Source organism: Notamacropus eugenii, chromosome 4, assembly GCF_028372415.1.
Source record: "Notamacropus eugenii isolate mMacEug1 chromosome 4, mMacEug1.pri_v2, whole genome shotgun sequence".
In the NCBI taxonomy this organism is placed as follows: Eukaryota; Metazoa; Chordata; class Mammalia; order Diprotodontia; family Macropodidae; genus Notamacropus; species Notamacropus eugenii.
Window position 1 is genome coordinate 59,111,037 of NC_092875.1, and position 23,720 is coordinate 59,134,756.

Below are 23,720 nucleotides of genomic sequence, written 5' to 3' on the forward strand. Positions count from 1 at the left end.
CACCTTGCCACCCCTCGCCCAAAGCTCTTGCTGTCCAGGGTTGCCCCCTGGCGGACGGGAAATCGAAGCCACCTCGCTGCGGCCAGACTTCGGTCCCACGGTGAGGGGCGGCGTGGCCACATCCCTCTAGTCCTGGGGCAGCCGGGCTGAAGCAGCCAGGCTGGAGCAGGCCGGACACCTCCGTGCCCCCAGCCCCAGCCCACCTCGCCCCGCCCCATCTCACCGTGGCCACCCCGATCCCCTCCGCCCAAAGGCGGGCTTCAAGGCTAGGGGAGGAGCTCCACTGCAATCTTTCTCCTAATAAGTCCCGAAAAGGGGCATTTTCCAAGCAGCTGCGGCCAGCGGTGCTGACGTCACCGACCCTCCCCCAGCTGTGCTGACGTCACCGACCCCAGCCCTGGTGACCTCATCTATCCCCCCTACCGTAAAGCCGCCCGGCAGCTCAAGGGGTGGGAAGGAGGCGGGGGCTCCGGGACCTGGGCGGCGGCTCCTCTCCCCAGTGCAGACCAGCGGCGCCAGTCCCGCCAGCCCCAGCACTCCCAGGCCGTCCTGCCCTGTGCCCCGAGCCCCCTAGTCCCCATGGCCGGCCTCAACTCCCTGGAGGCGGTGAAAAGGAAAATCCAGGCGCTGCAGCAGCAGGCGGATGAGGCGGAGGACCGAGCCCAGAGCCTGCAGCGGGAGCTAGACGGCGAGCGAGAGCAGCGGGAGAAAGTGAGACTCCCCCAGCCCGTGCCCCTGCCCCTGCCCCTCCGCCTCTGCTCCTGTCCTTGCCCTAGCCCCAGCTCCCGCCTCGCCTCTCCTCCTTTCTTTCCCCTTTTCTCAAACCCCGTTCTTTCTCTGCTCCTCCCTCCCTTCCTGTTTTAGACCCTCCTCCCTCACTTTGCCTTTCTTCTCCGTCCGTTCTCCCTCCATCTCTCTTTGCTCTGTCTCTCTCTGCTCTTCTCTCCCTCCATCCTTCTCTGCTCTCCTCTCCCTCTATCCTTCTCTGCTCTCCTCTCCCTCCATCTCTCTCCTCTGCTTTCATCTCCATCTGTCTGCTCTCCCCCTTCATTTTTTCTATTCTCCATCTATCTTTTCTCCCCTCCCTTCATGTCTCTCTTCTCTCGCCTCTCCCTTTCTCCACCCCCTTTTCCTTCCTCTAACTCTTTTCCCTCCCTCTTTCCATTTTCCTGTCCTGTACAGTCTATTCCCGTCCTCCCTCCCCCCTCTTCCTCGTCTCTCTTCCCCTCTCTGACTCTCCCTCCCTCTTCCTGTCTCTCTCTCTTTCCTTTCACTCCCCTTATCCCAATTGCCTCCCCCCACTTCTCCCCGCCCTTCCCTTTCCCGCTCTCTCTCTCTCTCTCTCTCTCTCTCTGTATCTCTCTCTCTCCTCTCCCGCTCCCTCTGAAGGCTGGAGGTGGTTCCTGCCGGAGGGAGCCCGCCTGCCCTCCAGGACTGTATCCCGGGAGCCCCGTCTGCCGTCTGCCTGGCTCCTTCTCCAGCTCTGTTTCCGTCTCTCTTTGGCCTTCCTTCTGCCTCTGCCCAGGACCCACAGGCGGTCACCTCAACATCCAATAGCAGTTTTAACCACTTATTCCGCGAGGTCACCCATCTGAGTGGCCCCCTGAGCACATTCCTCCCACTATCTCCCCCCACCTATATAGAGCATCCCAGAGCTGGGAAATGTGCAGAACTAATAATGCCAGTAGGATTTGGGGGGTGGGGAGGGCTCTCACCAGAAACTAGCCTAGAGGGGGGAGGGGGAGGTGGACAAAGAGAAGTAGGGTTTGACCAGATAAGGGGAAATGGGGCCAAGGCAGGGAGAAGTTGGACAAAGAGAAGCAGAGCTTGACCAGGTATCTCCTAGGCACCTGGTAGGACTACTAGATCCCACATAGTAGGGCATACCAGGCAGCAAACTGGACTGGGAAAAATTTTGGACTTGCAAGTCATTAGACTTGAGTTGAAGTCCCAGCTGTGACATTTTCTTGCTGCCTGTGAACGTCACTTCAACTTTTTACACCTGTCTCTTTTGTAAATGGGAGATGGTGCCTCTTAGGGTGACTATAGGAAACTTGAGAAAGATCTAATGGGGGAAGCCACAGAGAACTAAGTGCTTTCTATTCCATCTCCCTTTGACTTCCTACTTGCTTATCCAACTCTGCCCCCCCCCCACCAGCCACACACACACACACACACACACACACACACACACACACACACGAGGTGAGACACCACCTGGGAAAAATCCACAGATGCAGGGCAGTTGACTCAGGTGCTGTCATTCTTCCCTCTGACTCAGAACTGGCCTGGGTGTGCCCCAAAGTGCTGATCTCCTCCCCACAAATGGGACACCCATCTAGTTTTTTACCTGGTTGGTTTCAGATTCATATTGTAGGGAGGGGAGCATCAGCCTACCCAGTACAGATGGGAAGACCCAACAGTCCCAACACATCTCCTCATTTCAGACTTAATAGGGGTAAACACTTGAGGCTTTTGTGCACATGCAGCATAGTTGAGCTGGAAGGCCCAGATCACCGGCAAATCTTGGGCCAATGAGGACCCTGAAATCTGGGGAAGTTAAATGACTTTCCCAAAGCCACACAGGAAGAAAGTAATAAGAGATCTGGCCATATAGTCCCACCCCCTTGTTTTACAGATCAGGTTAAGTGACTTGCCCAGGGCCTCATGTGGGTAGTAAATGGCAAAGCCAAGCTTCCAGCCCAGCCCTTGGACTCCAAATCCAGGCCTCTTTCCATTATATTCACCCAGATTATTTTATCACTCTCCTCTGGATAGTGGTGATGTTTATCTTCCTAGCCCCTGTTCCAACTGTTCCCCCTTGATCTCTCTTGGGGGCTCCATTCCTGACTCACCAGCCCTTTCTTCCTGACCCCCCTCCCCCATATTCTTTTGTTCTTTGCTGCTGCAGTCATTCCCCAGGACTCTGTCTCTAGTTGCCAGAAGTTCCCTTCTGAGCAGTTACCGACCTTTCTGGAAGATTGCTTCACCCCAGGTTTGGGCAGGGCATGGGATTAGGACTCCAAGGACCTGGATTCTAGCCCTGGCTGTGCCACTAAGAGACTTATGTCACTTTTCACAAGTGCTTCAATTTCCTTCTCTGTAAAAGGACCCAGCAATTTGGACTAGACCATCTCTGAAGTCCTTTCGAACTTTAATATTTCTAGTCAAATGTACATGCAATAATCTTCCCACCAAATTGGGAAAGAGGATCTGGATGCTGATTTTCAGGGTCTGAATTTATCTCTGTTCTTTTTTCTAATCATGTGGTCTTGGGAAAGTCATTTAGCCATCATAGACCTGAATATCTTCCTTTACAAAATAAAAAGTTTATGGAGATGGCCTCTGAGTTCCCTTCCCACTTTAAACCTTTGATTGTAGCGTGCTAAGTGTGCTTTCATCTCTGACCTTCTTTGATACATAAGGTCCCTTTCAGTCTTGACATTCTGATTCTTACTTCCTGACTCATCTTTTTCAAGGAAACCCACCAGTTACTGGGAGCCTAGAAAACTCAGTGTAAAGGAATAATGAAAACATTTGGAAATCCTAGGAAGTAGAGTTGTTCCTAACCTTATTTTCAATTTAGGTCTTTGAAAACCATGATATTTGGGGAATTCCATTCAACAATCATTTATTCAGTACAGTGTTCAAGACAGCACAATAGGGCTATAAAGATGAAAAGGGAATTGTCTGTGTTCTCAGGAGCTAATTATCTAACAAGGTATTTGATACTGACACAAATAACTTTCATACAAATTAGAAATGGTTAAGCACATAAGAATTTAGCACAGTACCTAGCCCATAAAAGGTTTCTAAGAAACGCTTGTAGATTAATTGATAGGAGAGAATCCAGAAGTGCAACCTGGGAGATTTAAGGAGGGAGGAAATCCTTTCTAGCAGGGGGTAACCAAAGAAGGCTTCATGAAGGAAGGAACACATATGCTGGGCCTTGAAGGTACAGAAAATTTTCAGAGAGGAGAAACAAGCCAGAGAGTCTATTCCAGGTATGAGGGACCACATGTGTGGTTGAAATGAGTGGAAGGCAGTAATGTGAGCTGAGACTAGAAAGGCAGGTAGGAGCCAGAGTACAGATGCCACTGGTGGCTGAGCTGCCAGAGGAGGTGTTAATTGCATTATTAACTCTTAGCAAGCCGGAAGAAAACTAAAGAGGCAAATTTTGAACTTGGATTGGTAAGGGAGCAGACACAAAAGGCATAGAGGCCTAGGATTCAGACCCAGAGACCTTCATTCCTTTTCACCTCAGATTCATCATTTCCACAGATATTTGTACAAATACTGGTCTAAGTTCTTCAATGAGTCTGTGACCTCATTGATGTGAGTCCTAGACCAAAACCCAGGAAAGGCAGCATGGTATGGTAGAAAGAATGCTGAACTTTGGGTCTTAGGATCTGAGTTCAAAATCCTGGATCTGCTATTTACTAACTGTATGAACTTGGGCAAGTCATTGAACCTTTCTAGCCCTGCGTATCTTCATCTATAAAATGGGAGAGAGGGATTGGATGAGATTACCTCTAGAGCTATGTTCCATCCAATGCCTTTTCTTTCTACGTCATTCTTTGTCTCATAAATCCTTCAATCCAGGTCCCCTCATCTGTAAAACAGATAATAATATAAAAAAAAATTTTAAATGAGAATTATTATTAGATTCCTTTAGTATTTCCGTTTTGGTCTTGGTTAAAGCATTCTACTGTTAGACACCCCTCTTTATGCTACCCTGGGGATATTTAGAAACATGTTTTCAGTCTGAAACAGTAGCAGAGTTGGACTTTTCCCACATTCAACCATCTTAAATCTCCTGAGTCCTGTTTCCTCTGTGATCTCATAGCAAGTCATTCCTTCAGCCAGAGAAGGATGACTTTTTGCTGAAAATGGCCTGCTAAAAGCCAAGAGACAGGGATGGGAGGAAGATTCAGTTGGAAGGAAGGATATTTTTGGAAAGTTGATGACTTTTGAAAACTTCATGCAAAAGCAGCCCACAGTGGGGAGGAGATAAAGCCTAGAGGTTTCTGGGAAAATATAGCTGAACCCCAGGCAGAAAAAAAAAATCCACTCTGGCATCCACTAGGAAAGTGGAGAGTCAAACATTCTGCAGACACTGCATCCAGACAGCTGGTTTCGTTTAGATTTTTGTGTGATTAGCCGACATCTTCCTGTTACTTTACCACTTGGATTTAGTGAGCCTCTTTTACCATATAAGGAAAATCCTCTGTAGAATGTGGAAGGCTTTGATTGCAGGAAGAGGTGGAGTCCAAGAAATTACTAGCAGTGAGTGACTAAAAGTGATTGGGGAGGGGAGGAGAGTTTTGTTGGGGTTTTTTTTTTTGTCCACATCTCTGAGTGAAAGACCATTGCTGCTTATTGAAAAGAGTTCAGTTGTAGAAGTCCCTCTGCTTGCAAGACTTTGCTTTTTAACAGTCTTGATTACTTCTAAGAAAGAAAGGGGGAGAAGGGAACCCTGAATCAACTATCTGTAGGAAGACAAGAGTTTGATGCTCCTGACCAGTCCCCAGAAAAAACACATAGCAGTTGACAGAGCAGAAGCAGTTCCTTAAAATAGCTATTTGGTGGTTTTAGTGAAATCTTTCCTCAGATGAGTGATTCGTAGAAATAGAAAATCAGAAGAGACCTGTCAAATCATCATCTTTCTCTCTGCTAGTTCTGACTTGGGTCTGCCAACAGAGTCATTACCTCCCTTGTCTATTTTTCAGGGATTGAGTTTTCCCTCTATTGGGCAGACAAGCCCCATGGTTAAGAAGTTTCTTGACACTCCCTGCATGCACACACACACACTCTCTGTCTCTCTGTCTCTCTCTCTCTCTCTCTCTCTCTCTCTCTCCATCAATACTCACCTTCTATGCTTCCAGATTTTGATTTTTGAAACAGTTTCTTTCTTCTTTCTCTGAATTTCCACAACCAGTCCTGACTTGGAGCTACATTGTAATACCTACCTTTTCTTCTAAATAAAGCACAATGACAGAATGACTAAAGGGCTAGACTCCAGGTCGGGAAAGAGTAGATTTAAACCCTGCATCAGACATTCATTAGCTCTTTGACCCTGGGTAATTCACTTTTCTCAGCCTCAGTTTCCTAATCTGCAAAACAGGATTATCACTAGCACCTATGCTATAGGGTTTTGGTAAGAATCAAATGAGATAATGCATATATAGCCCTTAATTCACTGCCAGTAAATGTACATCTAAGGTAATCCACATTGACCTCAATCCATCCCTAAGACTCTGGGCCCAGAAAAGGATTCTAGGCCCGGTTCTGTTGCTAGATGATAATCTTCATGCTTAGCTGAGACCAAAAAAAATTATCATGAAGGAACCAACCCTCTGGTGCTGAACCTTGCCACATTTAGCTAGATTGGTCCAGTTTTTCACTGCAACTTATACTGGAAGCCCATTCAGCTTAGTGGTCCTTAGAGAAGTTTTGCTCCAGTGGTATTGCCCAGGGTCATTTCAGTGCCATGAGGTGGGCTATTGTAAAAGAAATGGGGATAAATATATGTAGCTAGCTGGTTAAAATTTACACTAACAAGCTACAAGGCTCTGAGTAAGCCACTTCTGGATTCTGTGCCTCAATTCCCCTGTTGTTAAATGGGGAGCCTAATACTTGGCCCTACCTAGCCAGAAGTTCAAGTTTCTAACTCTAATATTCTCTATTCTAATATTCTCCCAGCTCTGAGAATTTCATAGTACCTTCCAGACCAAGCACTCTCTTTGTTAAAGACTCTGGTAACAGGGTGTAGTGGGGGCAGATCGCTAACCTGTGAATCAGCAGACTGGAGTTCATATTCTGGCTCTTTCACTTCCTAGCTGTATGAGTTGGAGAATGTCACTTTCCCTTTCCAAGCCTCATTTTCCTTTTCTATAAAATGAGGGGGACTATGATACTTGCGCTGTAACATTCCTTACGCCTTTGCTGGGAGGAAATCACTTTGTAACCTTACCATAGAAACAAAAGGTATTATTATGCTATTTGCGTCTCAGAAAGGGCAACCTGGAGTCAGGAAGACCTGAGTTCAAATACAGCCTCAGGCATTTCCTGGTAGTATGACCCTGGGTGAATCCTTTAACCCTGATTGCCTCAATTCCTCATCTGTAAAATGACCTGGAGAAGAAAATGGAAGCCACTCCAGTATCTTTGCCAAGAACTGAACAATGAGATCATATCTCAGCATCATTTTGGTGGTCACTAAATCATCATTAAATGAGATGTTAGAGGGGGACACTCTTAAAAGACCTGAAGGTCTATTCAGTTTTGAGGTATTCTGGCATAGGGGTGGCCCTGGCTTCTCAAAGCCAATGCCAGTGAAGGGCAAACTCTGCTGGTTCTTGCCAAACTTCAAGTACAGACCCAGAGACAATTTGTACTTTTAGGACCAAGGACCAGCCTTCCTGGCTCATAATCAGAAGGCTAGACACCAGACAATTCAAAAAGTCTGGAATGGGCTGCAAACGCTCCCATGGAGCAAGCATCCCCACTAACAAACAAAAGCACAACCCTATCAAGGTCCTAAGATCATAGATCTAGAGCTGGGAGGGACCCAAAGGCCCTCTCGAATTTTGCAAATGAGAAAAACTGAGACATAGAAAGAAGAAATAAATTGTTTAAGACCACAGAGATAGTAAGTAACAGATTTGAACCCAGGTCTTCTGACTTCCACTCCAGCGATCTTTCTTGCAGTCTATAGCAGCCAAACACAGACTTCAAGTTAGAAAGGAAAGGTCATCTGAGCCAATCTCCTCATTTTACTGATGGGGAAACTGAGGCCAGGGGAGATGGCAGTGATTTGACTGTTGTCACGTAAGTGGTAGGCATCAGAAGTTCGAACTGACCCCAGATCTTCTGAATCCAAAACCATGTTCTTTCCCGCTGTTCTATTCTGCTCCTGTGCTTTATGCTGCCCCAAATCCTTTGGGAAGGGGAAAGCAAAGGGTGCTCATTTTGTCATTTCTGGCCAAGTTGTGGCCTTTGCTAATTCCCACCCCTAGGGTATTAGTCAGTGCTCCTTTCTCCCCTTCCCCACCAAAATTCCTTTGCATTTACTTATCTGTGTGATAAAGGAAAGACCTGGTCTGTTCCATTCTTTGTATGAGTTGCTAATGTGATGCTTGGGTGCTTAACAAATGCTTATTAAATATAATTGAATAGAAGACACATCAGGATGAGGAAGGAAAGGGAAGTAGAGAGAAGCTTTGTTTCTTTTGTATATATGCACAAGGAATCTGTGCTCTTCCAAACAGCAGCAGCAAGTAAGCGCCCTCATCCAAGATCCATCTGATCTGGGCTCAGGCCTAGTCCTGGAATGCCTGTGCTCTCGAGGAATTTTGTAGCAGGCCCTGAGACAATTGCTGACTTTCGATTTTCAGGGAAGTCTCCAGAAGATCTTAACCTCACACTGTGCAGGTCCATTGTGAGTTCCCAGAGATAACAGCTGGTCTTTGGAAGAGCACAAGACTTTTGTCCATTCCCTCACACCTGGTGACTCCCCACTGTAACATCATCAGAAGGGAATGTTTGTTTGCTCTAGGACCATGAGATAATGTATGTAAAGAACCTTGGCAAGTGTTAAAATGCAACTTCATTGTGAGCTGTTCTAATTATATATGGGAATGGCAGGGGTTAACCCCAGTCCCTCCCCCTGTGCCCTATTCCTGAGCACTTTTGTGGTCTCCCAGTAGGTAACCCCTTCTCTCCAAGACTCATGCCTGGCCCACAGGAGTCTGGGCAGCAACAGCAGGAATGGACTTGCTGAAAGAGGTGTCTTAAAGGTGGTTGCTGAAACTGGATGCCCGTCCAGTGGTGGGTTTTTTGTTTTGATTTTTTTTTAACCCAAATACCTATATCCACTGTGTAGGCTGAAGGAGATGTGGCAGCTCTGAATCGACGGATCCAGCTAGTTGAGGAAGAGTTGGACCGGGCCCAAGAACGTCTGGCCACAGCCCTGCAGAAACTGGAGGAGGCGGAAAAGGCGGCTGATGAGAGTGAGAGGTAGGATTCTCAGCATGTTACAAGAAAGCAAGCCCAGGGTGGGGGTGGGGCTTCCCACAAAGGGAAGGAGGAGGAGAAAGTGAATGAAAGGCATGTTGCTGTTGAGCTGGCTCCATAGTTGTATACTGTAGCCAATATTCACATGAAAAAAATCTGCCAAAAATTCACTCAGAGTTTAACGTTCGCTGAAAAAATTCCCTCCTCTTCTCTGACACTCACCTTCCTTCTTAGAATTCTGAAGGCTTTCAGTCTTACACAGATTGTAATTTATGGAGGGGCAGGTAGAGCAGATGAAATTAGTCACAGAAGTGAAGTTGGAAGGAATTTTACAGGTCATCTTGGCCACTTCCTACCCCAAATCAAAGTGTCCCTACCATTTTCCCCCCACAAAGAGGAAACATTTCTGTTGTTGGGGAACATACTACTTCCCAGGGCAACTTATTCCATTCTGAGGTAGGTCTGATTGTTTGGAAGTTCTTCCTTAAAAAATGATTGAATCTCACAGTTCCATCTAGCCTTATCCCTTATCTGACCTGTGAGTCATCTCAGTACCACCCCTTGACAAAGTAGTCACCCAGCCTCCAGTGGTGTGCAACTGACTCTTCTCTACTCAATGACATGATCCATGATCCTGAGGCAACCCACTCGGTTGTTGGATAGATCTCATTGATGGAAATTTTTCCCTATACTTGGCCAAGGATCTTCCAGCAAATTCATATAATCGCAAAATGATATAGTTGGAAGAGACTTTTTAAAAGGTCATTTAGTTCTCCTTTCATTTTACAGAGGAGTTAAGTGACTTGCCCAAGGTCATACAGGTAGTAAGTGGCAGCAGTAGGATTTGAACCCATTCCCAGTTCTTCTGACTCCAAATTCAGGGTTATGACCTCTGCCTACTCTGTTGGTCAGCTGTGCCATCATCCTCCCTTTTCATTTTACAGATGAGAAAACTGAGGTACAGAAAAGTAAAGTGTCTCTATTATGTTTACCTACCTAGAAAATGGAAGACTTGAACTTGGATCTTCTGATTCCAAATCCATCGTTCTTTCCACTGTTCCATGCTTTGTCCTACTTCTGTCTACCAAGGCCAAGCAAAATGCATTGGGTTCCTCCTTTACTTGGAAAAAAAAAGTACATAAATGGTTATAAATAGTCCTTTGGCAATTTATGACAGCCAACTGGAGAAGACGTGTGCTAATTCTCATTAATAATTTCTCCTTTGATAAAGTCTAAGTAGCTACTGTTTCCTTCCGATACTGGGCAGCCATTCAGCAGCTCTCCTATACAGTTGGCAGGGAGTTGAGGGGCTGAGCCTGGATTGTGCTGTGTGACTCACTTAAGGGTCATGTTCAATAGGTTCCTTATGTAACAGCAATGTCAGTCATGCCACATCAGCCTTGTTGAGGGTAGCTCAGGTCTAAAATCCAGAAACAGAAACTTTCATCACCAGGACTCTTGTCTGTCTGACAAACTGAAAAGCATTCACATCTGATTTCTCTGGCATGATCAAGAGTCCCAATATGGCATTACAAATTGGATCTCCTCCAGGCGTCCTCCCCCAGGTGGGATCCCCAGAGAAATCGAGGACCCATGCCAGGAATGTGTGTTCCTGTCATTGTTCTTTAAGGACCGAATTCTTACCACAGAAGTAGACTTTTTTTTTTTTAAGCTTGAAGGAACCTTACCTCTGCCCAACCAAACCCATCCCTATTTTATGGGTGAGAGGAATGCGGTCCTGAGAGGTTGTGACCTGCCCAGGGTCACACATTGGATAGCAGTATTAGGAGTCCATCCCAAGTGTCCTGACTCCTAATCCAAAGCTCTTTCTACAACAATACAGCACCTCCCATCTGAAGAATATAGGGAAAATGGGTCCCATGCTTAGGTACCCAATATATCTAGTCAAATCAGTAAGATTCTCAAGAGGTAGGTGTGGCAGAAAGATACCTGGACTTGATCTTAGATCTGGAAGACCTGGGTCCCTGTGAACATGCTCCTACATGTGTCAGTTTCCATTGGGGGATAATAATATTTGGAAAACTTGACCCAAGAATAATTTTTTCCAATATGTAGGATGCAGCTAGAGGGCATAGTACCTACAGTACCAGACCAGAGACTAGAAGACCAGAGTTCAAATCTGGCCTTAGATATTAACCATGTGATCCCAGGCAAGTCATTTAACCTGATTGCCTTAGTTTCCACAACTATGAAATGGGGATGATAATAATAACACCTACTTCCCAGAGTTGTTTATGAGGAACAATAAGACAACATTGGTAAAGCACTTAGTACAGGGCCTGGTATATAGTAATAAATGCGTGTCTCCTTGCTTCCAACAAATGGGTATCCTGCTTAATTTGTGTCAAAACAACTGAAGTTTTTCTGACTGTAGATCTAAGGATCCTCTGCCAGGATCCTTAACAAGAGCATCAACCTCTTAATGCCTTAATACCAGGGAAATAATGTGACATGATGTATGGGGCACTAGATACCTCTGTTGCTTGCTAGCAAATGACCGTAGGCAGATCATTTAATAGCTCTCGTCCTCAGTCTCCTCATCAGCAAAATGGGCACGTCAGTACTTCTAGGACATCCCTTATAGGGTTGCTGTAAAGTTCATATAATAAAACATGTGAAGCAATTTGAAATTTTTAAAAGAGCTGTGTAAATGTCAGCTATTAAATTTATAGTAATGATGATGGTATAGCTAATGGTGGTGGACACAGTAGTTCTTTAAAAGCCTAATGCCATACAGGCATGTTGTTCTATTTTGCAGTTTATTATTATTAGCCCAGAGTATGCTCTGTTTTTCCCCAAGGCTGTGGGGCTCATGGCTGAAAGGTCATTTTGGACATGCCTCTAAAACAACATGGTTGAAGAGAAAGGGTGCCCCTGCCCCCCACCCCCAGCTGCTGGTTAGGAGAGAGTGGAATTGTAATCCCCGTGCTATTACTGGCTTCCTATGTGATCTTAAACTGGTCCCTTCTCCTTCTGGGCCTCTGTTCCTTCATATGTTTTGTTGGAGAGACCTGGGCCAGAGGAATATGAGCAGCGAAGGATCAGAGAGCTTTTGCTGGGTTCCCTACATGATCCAGTCGAAAGAGCACTCATTCTGGAGTCAGTGAGCCTGGATTCAAATCTTGCCTCTGACACTATCTCTGTTACTTTGGGCAAGTCACTTAATCTCCCTGAACCTCAGTTTCCTCATTTGCAAAATGAGGGACTAGATGGACTCCATCACCTGGTCTCCTCCTGTTTTAAAATCATAGATGTTAGAATTGATGGCTTCTAAGGCCACTTCTGGCTCTAACATTCTGTGTACAAAGGTTCTCTTTTGGCTTACATGTATAGGGTAGTGAACTGGGAATGAGGAAAGTCTGCATTCAGACCCTGCCTCTGACACTTAACTAGCTATGTGGCCCTGGGCATTCACTTGCCCCCCTCATCTGCCTCAACTATAAGACATGGAAGTTGGACTAGATACAGCTTGTATAGACCCTAGAGGCCTAATCTATGATCCTATGTTGTCAAGTCCTTTCTGCTCAAACACTTTGAGTCATGAGATCCCTCCAGCTCTTATGTTTTCCTATCCCAGCTCTGCATTCTAAAGTTCCTTATGGCTATAACATTTTAAGCTTTACATCCCAATGTCCCTCCCAGCTCAAACATTCTATGTTTTAAGGTCTCTCCTAGCTCTGACATCCTGTCTTCTAAGGATTCTCCCAGTTCTGACTTTCTATACTCTAAGGGCCCTCCCAGCCCTGACATCCTCTGTTCTGAAGGCCCTCCCAGCACAGATACTCTGTGTTCTAAGGGCTCCCCCACCTCTGACACTCTGTAATCTAAAGGCCCTGCTATTTCTATGATGCCCTGCTAGAACTGAGTTCTGAGTTAGTACATTTCTGGTCCTTTGGTATTGTTTGAAATGATCATGTAAGGAAAAGACCTGGACAAAGCAGAGTCTCTGTTGGCTCTTTGCAGAGGAATGAAGGTGATTGAGAACCGGGCAATGAAGGATGAAGAGAAAATGGAAATTCAGGAGATGCAGTTGAAGGAAGCCAAGCATATCGCAGAGGAGGCTGATCGCAAGTATGAGGAGGTAAGGCCCAGGGGCCAGTGTCACAGGAAGTGGGGGAAATGGAACTGTTGATAGTAAAACCCGAAGGGTCCTTCCTAAAGGAAGCTCTTGGTGAGTTGGATTGGCCCCTTATGTTTTCATGTTTGTTTGTCCAGAGATTTATTTGGATATAAGCCCATTTCCACAGGAGGCTAAAGCAGCCGGCAACTAGGGAACTGATGGGGTGTGGAGTGAAGCCACCAAAGCAGTCGTCTGGTATCTGGTATTCAGAGAATTAGTTAATTCCATTTTCCAGTTTGCAGCTGGTGATTGTATCATCTTATGGATAAAACTTACTTACTTACTTGGGGACGTAACATTGTGAAAGATCTAAGAGATCTTTACTGAGTTCCCTTACACAGTGCAGTGGAAAGAGCACTGGTTCTAAACTCAGAGGACCTGGGTTCAGATCTTGCCTTTGACGCTGATTTCCGTGACCTTGGGCAAGTCACTTAATCTCCGTGAGCCTCAGTTTCCCCATGCTCAAAATAAGGGTTTTGGACTAAATGGCCTCTGAAATGCCTTCCACCTCTAGGTCTGTGATCGCTCCACAGGTGATGTTAATAGTTTGCGTAGCACTTGGAGAGGTAGTGTGGTGTAGTGGATAGAAAGCTAGCCTTAGGGTCAGGACCTGGGTTCAAATCCTACCTCTGACACATACTGGCTTTATAACCCTCTGTAGGTCACTTAACTCTCAGTGCCCCCCAGGCAGCCCTCTAAGACTTAAGTTGTAAAATAGCCACAAATGGGTTTGGTTTTGTTTTTTCACTTTAAGGATAATCACAACAAAGCTCCGTTGTCTTCTTAGCTGCTTAAAAAAATCATGAAAATGTACCTAGAAAAATGGGCAAATGTTAGGGATGTGATGTAGGTGAGGAGAAGCCCAAAGTCTTGCTTCTGTCTTTGCAGGTAGCCCGTAAGTTGGTCGTCCTTGAGGGCGAGCTGGAGCGAGCAGAAGAGCGTGCTGAGGTGTCAGAGCTGTGAGTACCACGCCCCTGGGAGTCCCAGGATGTGGGCAAACATGAGGCCAAGGCTGAGGTCTGGGTGCTTTTTGGTGTCCCACCAAACTGTCTTTTTCCAAAATGAGCAGACATGTCCTAGAATAGGGTCCTGAGGGGCTCCTGACCTCCATCCAGTTGCACTGAGGTCACCCACAGCCTAGGCAGCCCCTCTCACCCCACCCCACCCCCTTACTGAACCCTGTACTGCTGCTCCTAGGAAATGGCGCAATCTCAAGATTGGGATCCAGGAGGTGTGTTGTTAATTGTAGGCTACGTGGCTGTCTGTGCTTATTAACCTGGCAGCCTCAGCCCATGTGCTGATTCTGCTGAAAGGGATTGGGAAATAAGGGATAAAAAATACAGACTAGCCTCCCAGACAGTCTCAATTCTTTAATGAAGACCACTTCGACGCCCTGGCAGGTAGCCCTACCTTCTCCCTAAGAAACTGTCTGTGGAGAGCAGTTTATCCGGATGCAGTTTATGACAGGCGGCATTTGCTTTTCTGCTGTTCTCAGTGTACCGAAGGGAAGCAGGAAGCTTTATCCAGATCTGACCAGTTTAAAAACAAAACCAAAAGAAAACCCCTTCCCTGCCTCAGATAAGAGTGTCCGCCTAGCACAGGGTCTTGAATGAATGGAGATCTGGTTTCATTAATTTACCCAATGTCCTCTGCTTTCTCCAAACCACCTGATTCAGATGTCCAACCACTAGCCCCCAAATTCTTGGACTTTTGCATTCTTGCTTCTCACTTGAGTCCCAACTATTGGATGGGATTCCTCAGTCCTGATTTCACAATGCCTAGGCAGCTTCACAGCTCCACCCTTGGCAAGAGCCCAGAAATCCTTAAAAGGGGGTGGAGGAAGCCCTGGAAATACTCCTGGGTCTGCCACGCCTTTGCATGGTATGGTACAGTTTTGATAAGTATGTAGCAAATATGTCTCAGGAAATCCATTTTTTAAAAAAAGAAAGAAAAGAAAAAGAAAATCCTCTAGCTAGTAGCTGAGTTTGTGGCTGGCTGGCCTGCTGGGGCCCTGATAACAACAGCGCTCCCCTGGGTAAGAAAGACCCCTGAATACATCAGTCAATCAATAAGGATTTATAAAGTGCCTACTATGTGCCAGGCATTGAACTAGGCACTGAAATACAAAGACAGAAAAGAAAGTTCCTTCCCTAAAGGAAGTTAGTTTCTCTCTCTGGAGCCAACCTCCTCTGTTTCTACTTTTCTGGGCCCCTGATTTGCTTCTCTCTCCGTGCAGTAAGTGTGGCGATCTGGAAGAGGAACTAAAGAATGTCACCAACAACCTGAAGTCCTTGGAGGCTGCGTCTGAGAAGGTCAGGGGGTTTTCCTCTGGGGAGTTATCTCTACTTTATTTGATCTATGGTTGTGAGAACATTTAGGATCCAAAAATGGGCCAAAACCTTAGAAATTGTACCTTGCCCTGAGCATGACTCTGGTTCCAGGTCTAATGGGATTTTCTCCTCCATTCCACCCCTTACAAAGGAGGGCATTCAAAGCCTGGAACTCCTGTGGCTGGAGTGTGTAACACCATCTTCTATTGCCATCAAATAGATAGGCAAGCTGAAATGAAGAGAGAAGTTAACAGAGGCATTCCATGAGCACCCTTTTCTAAGACCAAAGGGTCGTAGAAGAATATGGAATCCTACAGGTCCCTTCAAATTCCATTTGCTATAGACGTAACTACTCTGGGACTCAAGCAATCTAAGGACCTCAGGAATAGGATTTGGGAGGCAAGGAAGAAGATTTAGTGACCCCAATACCAAAAAGAATCATTAAAGGATCTTCCCAAACTAAGATGTCACACTGTTGTTAGTGCTGTGTGTGTGTGTGTGTGTACCTATATTTGTATATATATATATATATATCACTGTCGGTGATTTAAATACATACACATACGTGGTCAGCTAAAGCAACTTCATACTGGCTCACAAGATCCAACTGTTAAATTTTCAGCATGAGCCTTTACACCTCAAAAACTGGCAATTACAAATCAGAGCTTGATTTATTATTTCACTGATTCTGTAGACCTAAGCAAGTGATGGATAAAATGTTAATTACATAGATTAAACATAAAAGTGTATTATGTACTTTTATTTTTTCAGAGAGCTGGCTGTTGAACATTTACCAGCACATCCCTACATATGTATATGTATACACATGTGTATCGTATGTATATGTATACACATTTGCCTAAAGCACTTTATAATATTATAATTTACAAAACACTTTCACATATCTTCACAACAATTTTGTGAGCAAGGCAAATGTTAATATATCCATTCACCAACAGGAGAAACTGCAACCCAGAGAGGTGAAGGATTTTTCTCAAGGGTATACAGTTAGATAGTCACAAAACCAGGACTGTACCAATATCCCGCCTCTCAAATGAAGCCTTTTCAATCAGGTCTCTCAGGTAGTTTCATAGAGACGTTAGAGGGAGTTTTTCTTGATGTTCTTGCTCTGAAATATTTCATAGAGAAATTCTACTTTCCAAAAACATTTCTTCTCTGTCTGGTTAATTAATTAAACATTTATTAAGTATATAGAGCACTATGGTAGGCACAAAGTTTAGATGAAACCTGGTTCTTGGTCTCATGAAGTTTTAACCTAGCAAGAGGATAAGAAACAGAGAACTAAATACATGGTAAGTACAGCAGACACAAATTATATTCCATGATTCCAAGAGAGAAGGTCTTAGCAAATGGAGAAGAGGGGAGATCAGCGAAGTTTCTGGTAGGTGGTAGCATTAAAAGTACAAGTCACCATTTAGGAGGCAAAGAAAGAGATAGAAAGCCATTCCAGGCCTAAAAAAAACTATGTGAGCAAAGGCGTGAAGCTGGGAAAATGTAGAGTATGTTCAGGAGATGGATTCAGGAGATTCAGCTTGCCTGCAACCTAGTATAACTAAAGAGGAGGCGATTTTGAGAAGTCTGAAGAGGTAAATTGGCCCCAGATTATGGTGGGCTTTGAATGAAAAGGAGTTTGAACTATATTCAATAGCAAATATGGAGTTACTAGAGATTTCTGAACAGAGGAGTGAGGTTACCAAATTCATACGTAAAAAATTTGGAAGCATGTGAAGGATGGATTGGGTGGGGCTGGGGGTTGGGAGAGTAGAGCATCAAGGTGGTGCTGTAGATAGAGCACTAGACCTGAAATCAACAAGACTCCAAATCTAGCCTCAGATACTTACTAGCTGTATGACCCTGGGGAAGTCACGCAACCCTGTTTGCCTCAGTTTCCTCATCTGTAAAATGAGCTGGAAAAGGAAATGGTAAACCACGCCAGTATCTTTGCCAAGCAAATCTCAAATGGGGTCATGACTGAACAACAACAACAGGGAGTGGAGAGAGGAAGACAAGCTAAAAGACTGGTTCAGTGTTGCAAACAAATGACAATGAGAACCTGTTACAGGGTGGTAACTGTGGGAACGGATAGGAGGAGACAGATTGGAGAGCTATTCCAAAGGTGAAACGGCAGAGCCTGGTGACTGATTGGGTAAAAGAAGTGAAGGAGAGAGATAAGTCTAAGATAAACCCAAGGTTACAAACATGGGAGTCAGAGGTGAATGGTGCTGCCACAGAGAGCAGTGAAATCTGGAAAGCAGGGTTTGGTTAGAAGACGTTTAAACACACATGGCTTGCTTATGAAATTTGCAGATGACATTACACTGGGAGAGATAGCAAGCACACTGGATGACAGAAGGAACACTGTAAAAGATCTTGACACTGGGCCACATCTATTAATTTTATGAGGGAAAACATATAAAGTATTCACTAGGAATCAAAAAGTTGACCTCACAAGTACAGTACTGAGGAGGCATAGCTAGTTAGCCCTTCATTTGAAAAAAATGAAAAATCTAGAGGATTTAGTAGACTTCAAATTCATTATGAGCCGAATTGACCTTGGGCTGCATTAAAAGAGGTGTCAGTTCTAGGACAAAGTAGGTGACAGTGCTATGAGCACATACATCTGGAGCACTGGGTTCTGCTCTGGAAGGTCACTGATAAGTTGGAGAGGGTTCAGAGGAAGGTCACCAGAATGGGAAAGAGCCTTGGGTTCATACCACATGAAGCTTAGTTAAAGGAACTGAAGGTGTTTAGCCTGGAAAAGACTTAGGGTTCTCCAGGTCTTTGGGCTGTCATATGGAAGAGAGATTACATTTGCTCTACTCTGCCCAAGATGGCAGAAGGAGCTATGGGTGGAAATTGCAAGGAGGCAAATTTAGACTTAATAGGAGAAAAAACTTCCTGACCATGAGTGCTCTCCAGGGGTGGAATGGATCACCTTAGGACGTGATAGACTTGTCTCATAGGGAGCCTTGGTTGGCACTCTTCAGATAGCATGTAGAAAGGATTCCTGTTCAGGGATGGATTTGACTCGATGACTTCTCATGCGTCCCCTTCTAGCCAGGGGCTCAAATGAGATGATGGATGTAAAGTAATTCGCAAATATTAAAGCACTACACAAAATGATAGTTATTAGTATTAATTATTGTTAGCCTGCAGTCCCCAGGCCTGTGGTTTGGTGATGACTTCATTCCTTGAGCCTTCTACTACCCTCCTGCTGAGCTCAAGCAATGTTTATAGACTAGAGAAATACAGGGGTGTGCTAGTCAATGTTTAACAATTGGGCTCTCTAGAGGAAAAAATGTATGCACACACTTTTAAGTTGAAACTGCATTATTAACACTTCTTAAGCCTAAAAAAAATCAGCAAAACAAAATTCAAGCTCTAAATCATAGTGATTGCTGATTTCTGAGGTATAAACTCTCACAAGGAAAATTTAACACTCCCCGCAGGTTAGAGCTGTCTCCAGTATATCCCTGATTCTTAGCTCCAGATCTCTCTATAAGTTGGTTCAGAGGGTAGTCTCTGCCTGAAGTAAGAAAATTGTAACCATTTCTCTCACCCTTTTAAAATCGCATTGACGTGTTATTGGTTTGTTTGTTTGTTTTTTACAGTATTCTGAAAAAGAGGATAAGTATGAAGAAGAAATCAAACTTCTGTCTGACAAACTTAAAGAGGTTAGTTTGTTTGTGACAGTGACTTGCTGTTTCTCCTTGTGCTGGGCTTAGTTGCAATGGGTTTGTTTTCTTTCTTTTCCAAACTTAGGCTGAGACCCGGGCTGAGTTTGCAGAAAGAACTGTTGCAAAACTGGAAAAGACCATTGATGACCTGGAAGGTATGAATGCCCATATCAATATGTTCCCTTCCCGTCTCAGAAGCCCCGTCCCCCTTACTAAAAGGTTGGGAGGAGATCTTCAGAGGGGCTGCATTTTCCTCATAAGAATTTTAATAGACGGTACACAAACTAAGGCTTCTCTGCTAGGTTATGCTACCACTTCTCAGAAGGAATTCTGGCTTTGTCTATGTGACCCTAGGCAAGTCTCATCAATTCAAGAGGCATTTGTTAATGCCTACGATATGCAAAGCATTGCCTTTCTGTGACCCTCAGTTTCCCTACCTGTCAAATAAGAGACGGACTGGAGCAGGGATAACCTTGTTTGTGTCATGGACCCCTTTGGCAGTCAGTCTGGTGAAACATATGAATCCTTTGTCATTATAATCTTAAATTAATAAATTAAAAATACACAGTATTACAAAGAAAAACAATTATTGAAATAGTTATCGAAATATTTTTTAAAATAAATTCATGGACTCCAGGTGAAGAACCCCTGGATTAAATGGTCTCTAAAGTCTAAAAGAGATCACAGAATTGAAAATGGATTTCTTAGGAAACTTTACTTAGATTTTTCAATAATAATAATTATAGATAACATTTATATAGTACCTTCTATGTGCCAGGCACTGTGCTGAGCTTACAAATACATTTTTCAGGGGTGCTTTGTATTTATAATATTATATGAATATATGTATATACATGTGTGTATCTATGTGTGTGATTATACATTTGTATATATACAGATATGTATATGTGCATGTACATGCGTATATACATATATAATTTAAATATTTTTTTAAAGATCATAGTTCTTATTACCACTATTCCATTTTACAGGTAGAAGAACTAGATTAGAGAGTTAAAAGTCTTACTTGAATGGCAAATAAAACAGAGCAGCTCTGCCATTTAACTCACAGATGGGATCATATAGTCAAGTGACTTAGGACCTGAGTTTTCCCGTCCAAAAAATGAAGATGCTGGACTAGGTGATCTTCAGCATCCCTTCTAGTTCTAGCATTCATTGGTTCCTATTTACATTTATCACAGACTATTTTATTCAGATCACAGGAAAAGAAACCACATTGCTTTCAATCAGCAATGTGCAAAGTCTTGTGCTAGGTCCTAGGAAATAGAGATTTTTAAACAAGACATCATCCCTGCTCTCAAGGAACTCACAATCGAGTAGCACAGTGGTGTCAAACTCAAATAGAAATGGATATTGACTTAGAAAACATTATATGATAAATACATTAAAGAATTGTATAGCAGTGCTCTGTGATATCTGAAGGTGGAAAAGAGAAGGTCAGCTGGAGAAATAAGACATGGTCCCTGTCTTTAGGAACTTAGAATCTAATAAGAGCATAGGTGATATGTACACAGTTGAACAAGGAGGATGATCTATTTCATATACAAATACTGTTAAATTCTATATTAATGTATATTGTATATTTGACATTATATATAGTTTAAATACAACATTTAATAACTGGATGAAATGGTACCATTAGAAGTCAAAAATAATTGAGGAGGTAAAGTTTGTCCCCTTGAGAGGCCTAAGTGTTTGAGGCCCCTGTGGTTCCAGTGATCAAATCCCCCATCCAACTGTAGATGTTTAAACCTCATTTCATGAACTTTTGGTTTTTCTGTCACTTTTTCTCATTTTCACAGTTTCCTCACTTTTTTTCCTCCCATTGCTCATCTGTTGTTGCTTCTTTCCATCCCCCGCATTCTTTCCCTTGCATTCCCTTCCCTCTGTTTGTTCTCCATTGGTCCCTGTGCTCGGCAGACGAGCTGTACGCCCAGAAACTGAAATACAAAGCAATCAGTGAGGAGCTGGACCACGCACTCAACGACATGACCTCTCTCTAAAGGGCATTTCCTCTCTGTCTCTACCACCCTGCTTCCTGTCCTACTTAGCCTGGATTTGGCCTCTTCACTGTGACTAGGGCTCTTGGAAGCTTCTGGCCTTTACCATCTTCACTTAGCTCACTCACATCATCCTCTAGTGACCATGTCTATAAATGGCCTATTAAAATAAAGACAAGCAGTCTGGATCTCTAAACTTTCTTCTTTCTTTTCCATTTCCCACTTGGTACTTTTGTACCATTCCCAAGGTCCCTCTCTCCATGGCTCACACACATGGAAATTTAAATTGATCTCTTAAAGAAGGGCTCTTTTCAAATTCATTTATCTGAAAGTTGATTTAATAAAGCCAACAACTCCATTTAGATAGTGCTTTCAAGTTTACAAAGCATGTTCCTGATGTTTGGCCAAAATATTAATGAAGACCATGTTTGCATAAGCCCTTAAGCACAAAATTTTTCCTAGGGTTCTGTCATTATGGCCAAATGCAGCTAGATGATAATTATACGAGTAACTCATTTTTAGTCCTTTAATAGTGGAAATGGTACTTTCCTCACAACATCCCTGTGACATTGGTATTTCAGGTGGCATCATCCCCAGCGTACACAGATGAGGAAACTGAGCTACAGTGATGAAGGGTCTTGCTTAAGGACCAACAGTTTACAGGAAGCTTCTTCTTAGGGATAGAATTAGGGACTGGGTATGTGATTTCACTGGTATAGGGAACTCCCAGATGAGGGAAGCTTGAACCCAAGTCTTGAGGGCCTCAAGGCCAGCCCTCTCTGTTCACTGTTCTATACTACCTCTTCCTTCTTTTTAAATAAATAAAATTTAGCCATAATTTTCCTAAGTCTGTAGATGACTTCAGATGCACTGATTGAGAAGAAAGCAGACATCATAAAAGCAGCACAATTTGTAGCCTTAGGCTGGTGGTGCTGTGCACAGTTGTAACTAAGGCAGGGCAACTTGGTTTTTGATTCATTGTTTCTAAAATCTAGAGCAAGGACCTCTTAAACTTTTTCCACTTGCAACCCCTTTTCACATTTTGGCAATGTTAGTTGGCATTGTGTGACTAGCGGGCATGGACAGTGCAAAGTGCTCATGCTTTATGTTCAGAACCAAGGTGCCAAAAACACCTCGGATTCAATACACATCTGATTTTTAATTATTTTTGGTAGTTGCATAGTCAGAAACCTTTTACTGTCACCAAATTTTTTGTGACCCACAGTTTAAGAAATGCTGAATTCTAGAGGATAGAATTTGTGGTCCTAGATGGTTAAAAAAAATAACCGAATTTAGTGCCTAGTTAGCAAAACAAATTAGTTAAAATAGGAAACTAGCAGGTGGCCTGTACTTCCTCTGCCTCTGTCCCTGGTGTACTCCTTCCTGTCCCAGCCCCACCCTTTCTCCCCCCCCCCCACCCAGTTGTGGCCTCCCTGTATTTTAGGGTCTCCACCTCCAAGTGAATGAGGGTATGCTTGATGTTTTATGCCCCCCCCCCCCGGGCATAAAATTGCTTTTGTGAAATAAGGTAAGGCTTCCATTTTGGAGTCCAAGGGCCTGGGTAGAATCCCAATTGTGCTTCTTAATCACTAGTGTGACTAAGCATGTCACTTCCTCTGATGGTCTCAGTTCTCATGCCAGTGATATGAAAGGTCTGGGCTAGGCCATCTAAGGCTGCTTCTGGTTCCAATATTTCATGATTCTAAGTCTAGAGGTAGATTGTTCCCTGGGGGAGGGGTTGTATTCTAAGTTCTATATTTCAGTTTCATTCCATTTGTTTTTCTTCATCTTTTATTCATGTCACACTTTTAGTAAAAGGCACTTCACAAATCGTAATTGCTAATGGGGTATAAATCCTGCTCATAGTCTTACAGGATGGCAGAACTGCCTAAATTAAGACTCCAGTGAGATTCACCTATTCATTCTCTGGTCCCTAGAGGAACATTAAAGAGGAGGGTCAATAAAAAGTATGCTGGAAATTAAGGGTTGGAATTTTTCGAAAGGATGACAGTGGTCCTTGGGGAAGGAAAGTAATGTGGCTTTCTCCTCCTATTGACTCTTAAGGAATCAGATTGTCACATATCTTCCTAAGCCCCATAAATTCAGAGAACCGTTCAGATAAAAACAAGAATGGCCCCCATTTCTGTAGTGAATTGTAATTTACAAGATTCTTTCCTCGAAATAATATAAGATGTAGGGACCACAGGGAGAATTAGCCTCAATTTGCACAAGTGAAAACTTGAGGCTTAGAGATGTGACTTAACTTCACACAACTAATAACATAGCAGATCTTTGACTCAAACCTAGGCTTTGGCTACAAGCTCCTTCCACAATACTGATCAGCTGGCCTTCCCTAGTTCTTTCAACAGTCTGCCAAGCCTCTTTTGAAGTCAGAAGAAATGAGTTTGAGTCCTTGGGCTCATGTCCTCATCTGTCAGGGGTTAGACTTCAAGGTCCCATCTAGCAAAAAGTCATTTTCCCACTCTAAATACCAGTTTTCTCCTCTGTAAAATGG

The 23,720-nt window shown here is 43.9% G+C and overlaps 1 protein-coding gene across 4 annotated transcripts in view; it reads left to right on the plus strand.

Moving 5' to 3' along the window:
- The window catches only part of TPM4 (tropomyosin 4), a 42,063-nt gene that overhangs the window by 14,436 nt on the left and 3,907 nt on the right, over positions 1–23,720 (plus strand). Inside the window, exons 1-8 of one of the 4 annotated variants that reach the window (XM_072601234.1) lie at positions 77–711; positions 8,885–9,018; positions 13,000–13,117; positions 14,045–14,115; positions 15,393–15,468; positions 19,119–19,181; positions 19,270–19,339; positions 21,126–21,401. In XM_072601234.1, coding sequence (XP_072457335.1) covers positions 580–711; positions 8,885–9,018; positions 13,000–13,117; positions 14,045–14,115; positions 15,393–15,468; positions 19,119–19,181; positions 19,270–19,339; positions 21,126–21,208 — 747 coding nt within the window. In that variant the 5' untranslated portion in view covers positions 77–579 and the 3' untranslated portion in view covers positions 21,209–21,401. Of the gene's footprint in view, positions 1–76; positions 712–8,884; positions 9,019–12,999; positions 13,118–14,044; positions 14,116–15,392; positions 15,469–19,118; positions 19,182–19,269; positions 19,340–21,125; positions 21,402–23,720 lie in introns of those variants that run through there. The other 3 variants (XM_072601232.1, XM_072601235.1, XM_072601233.1) reach the window with 3 other exon arrangements.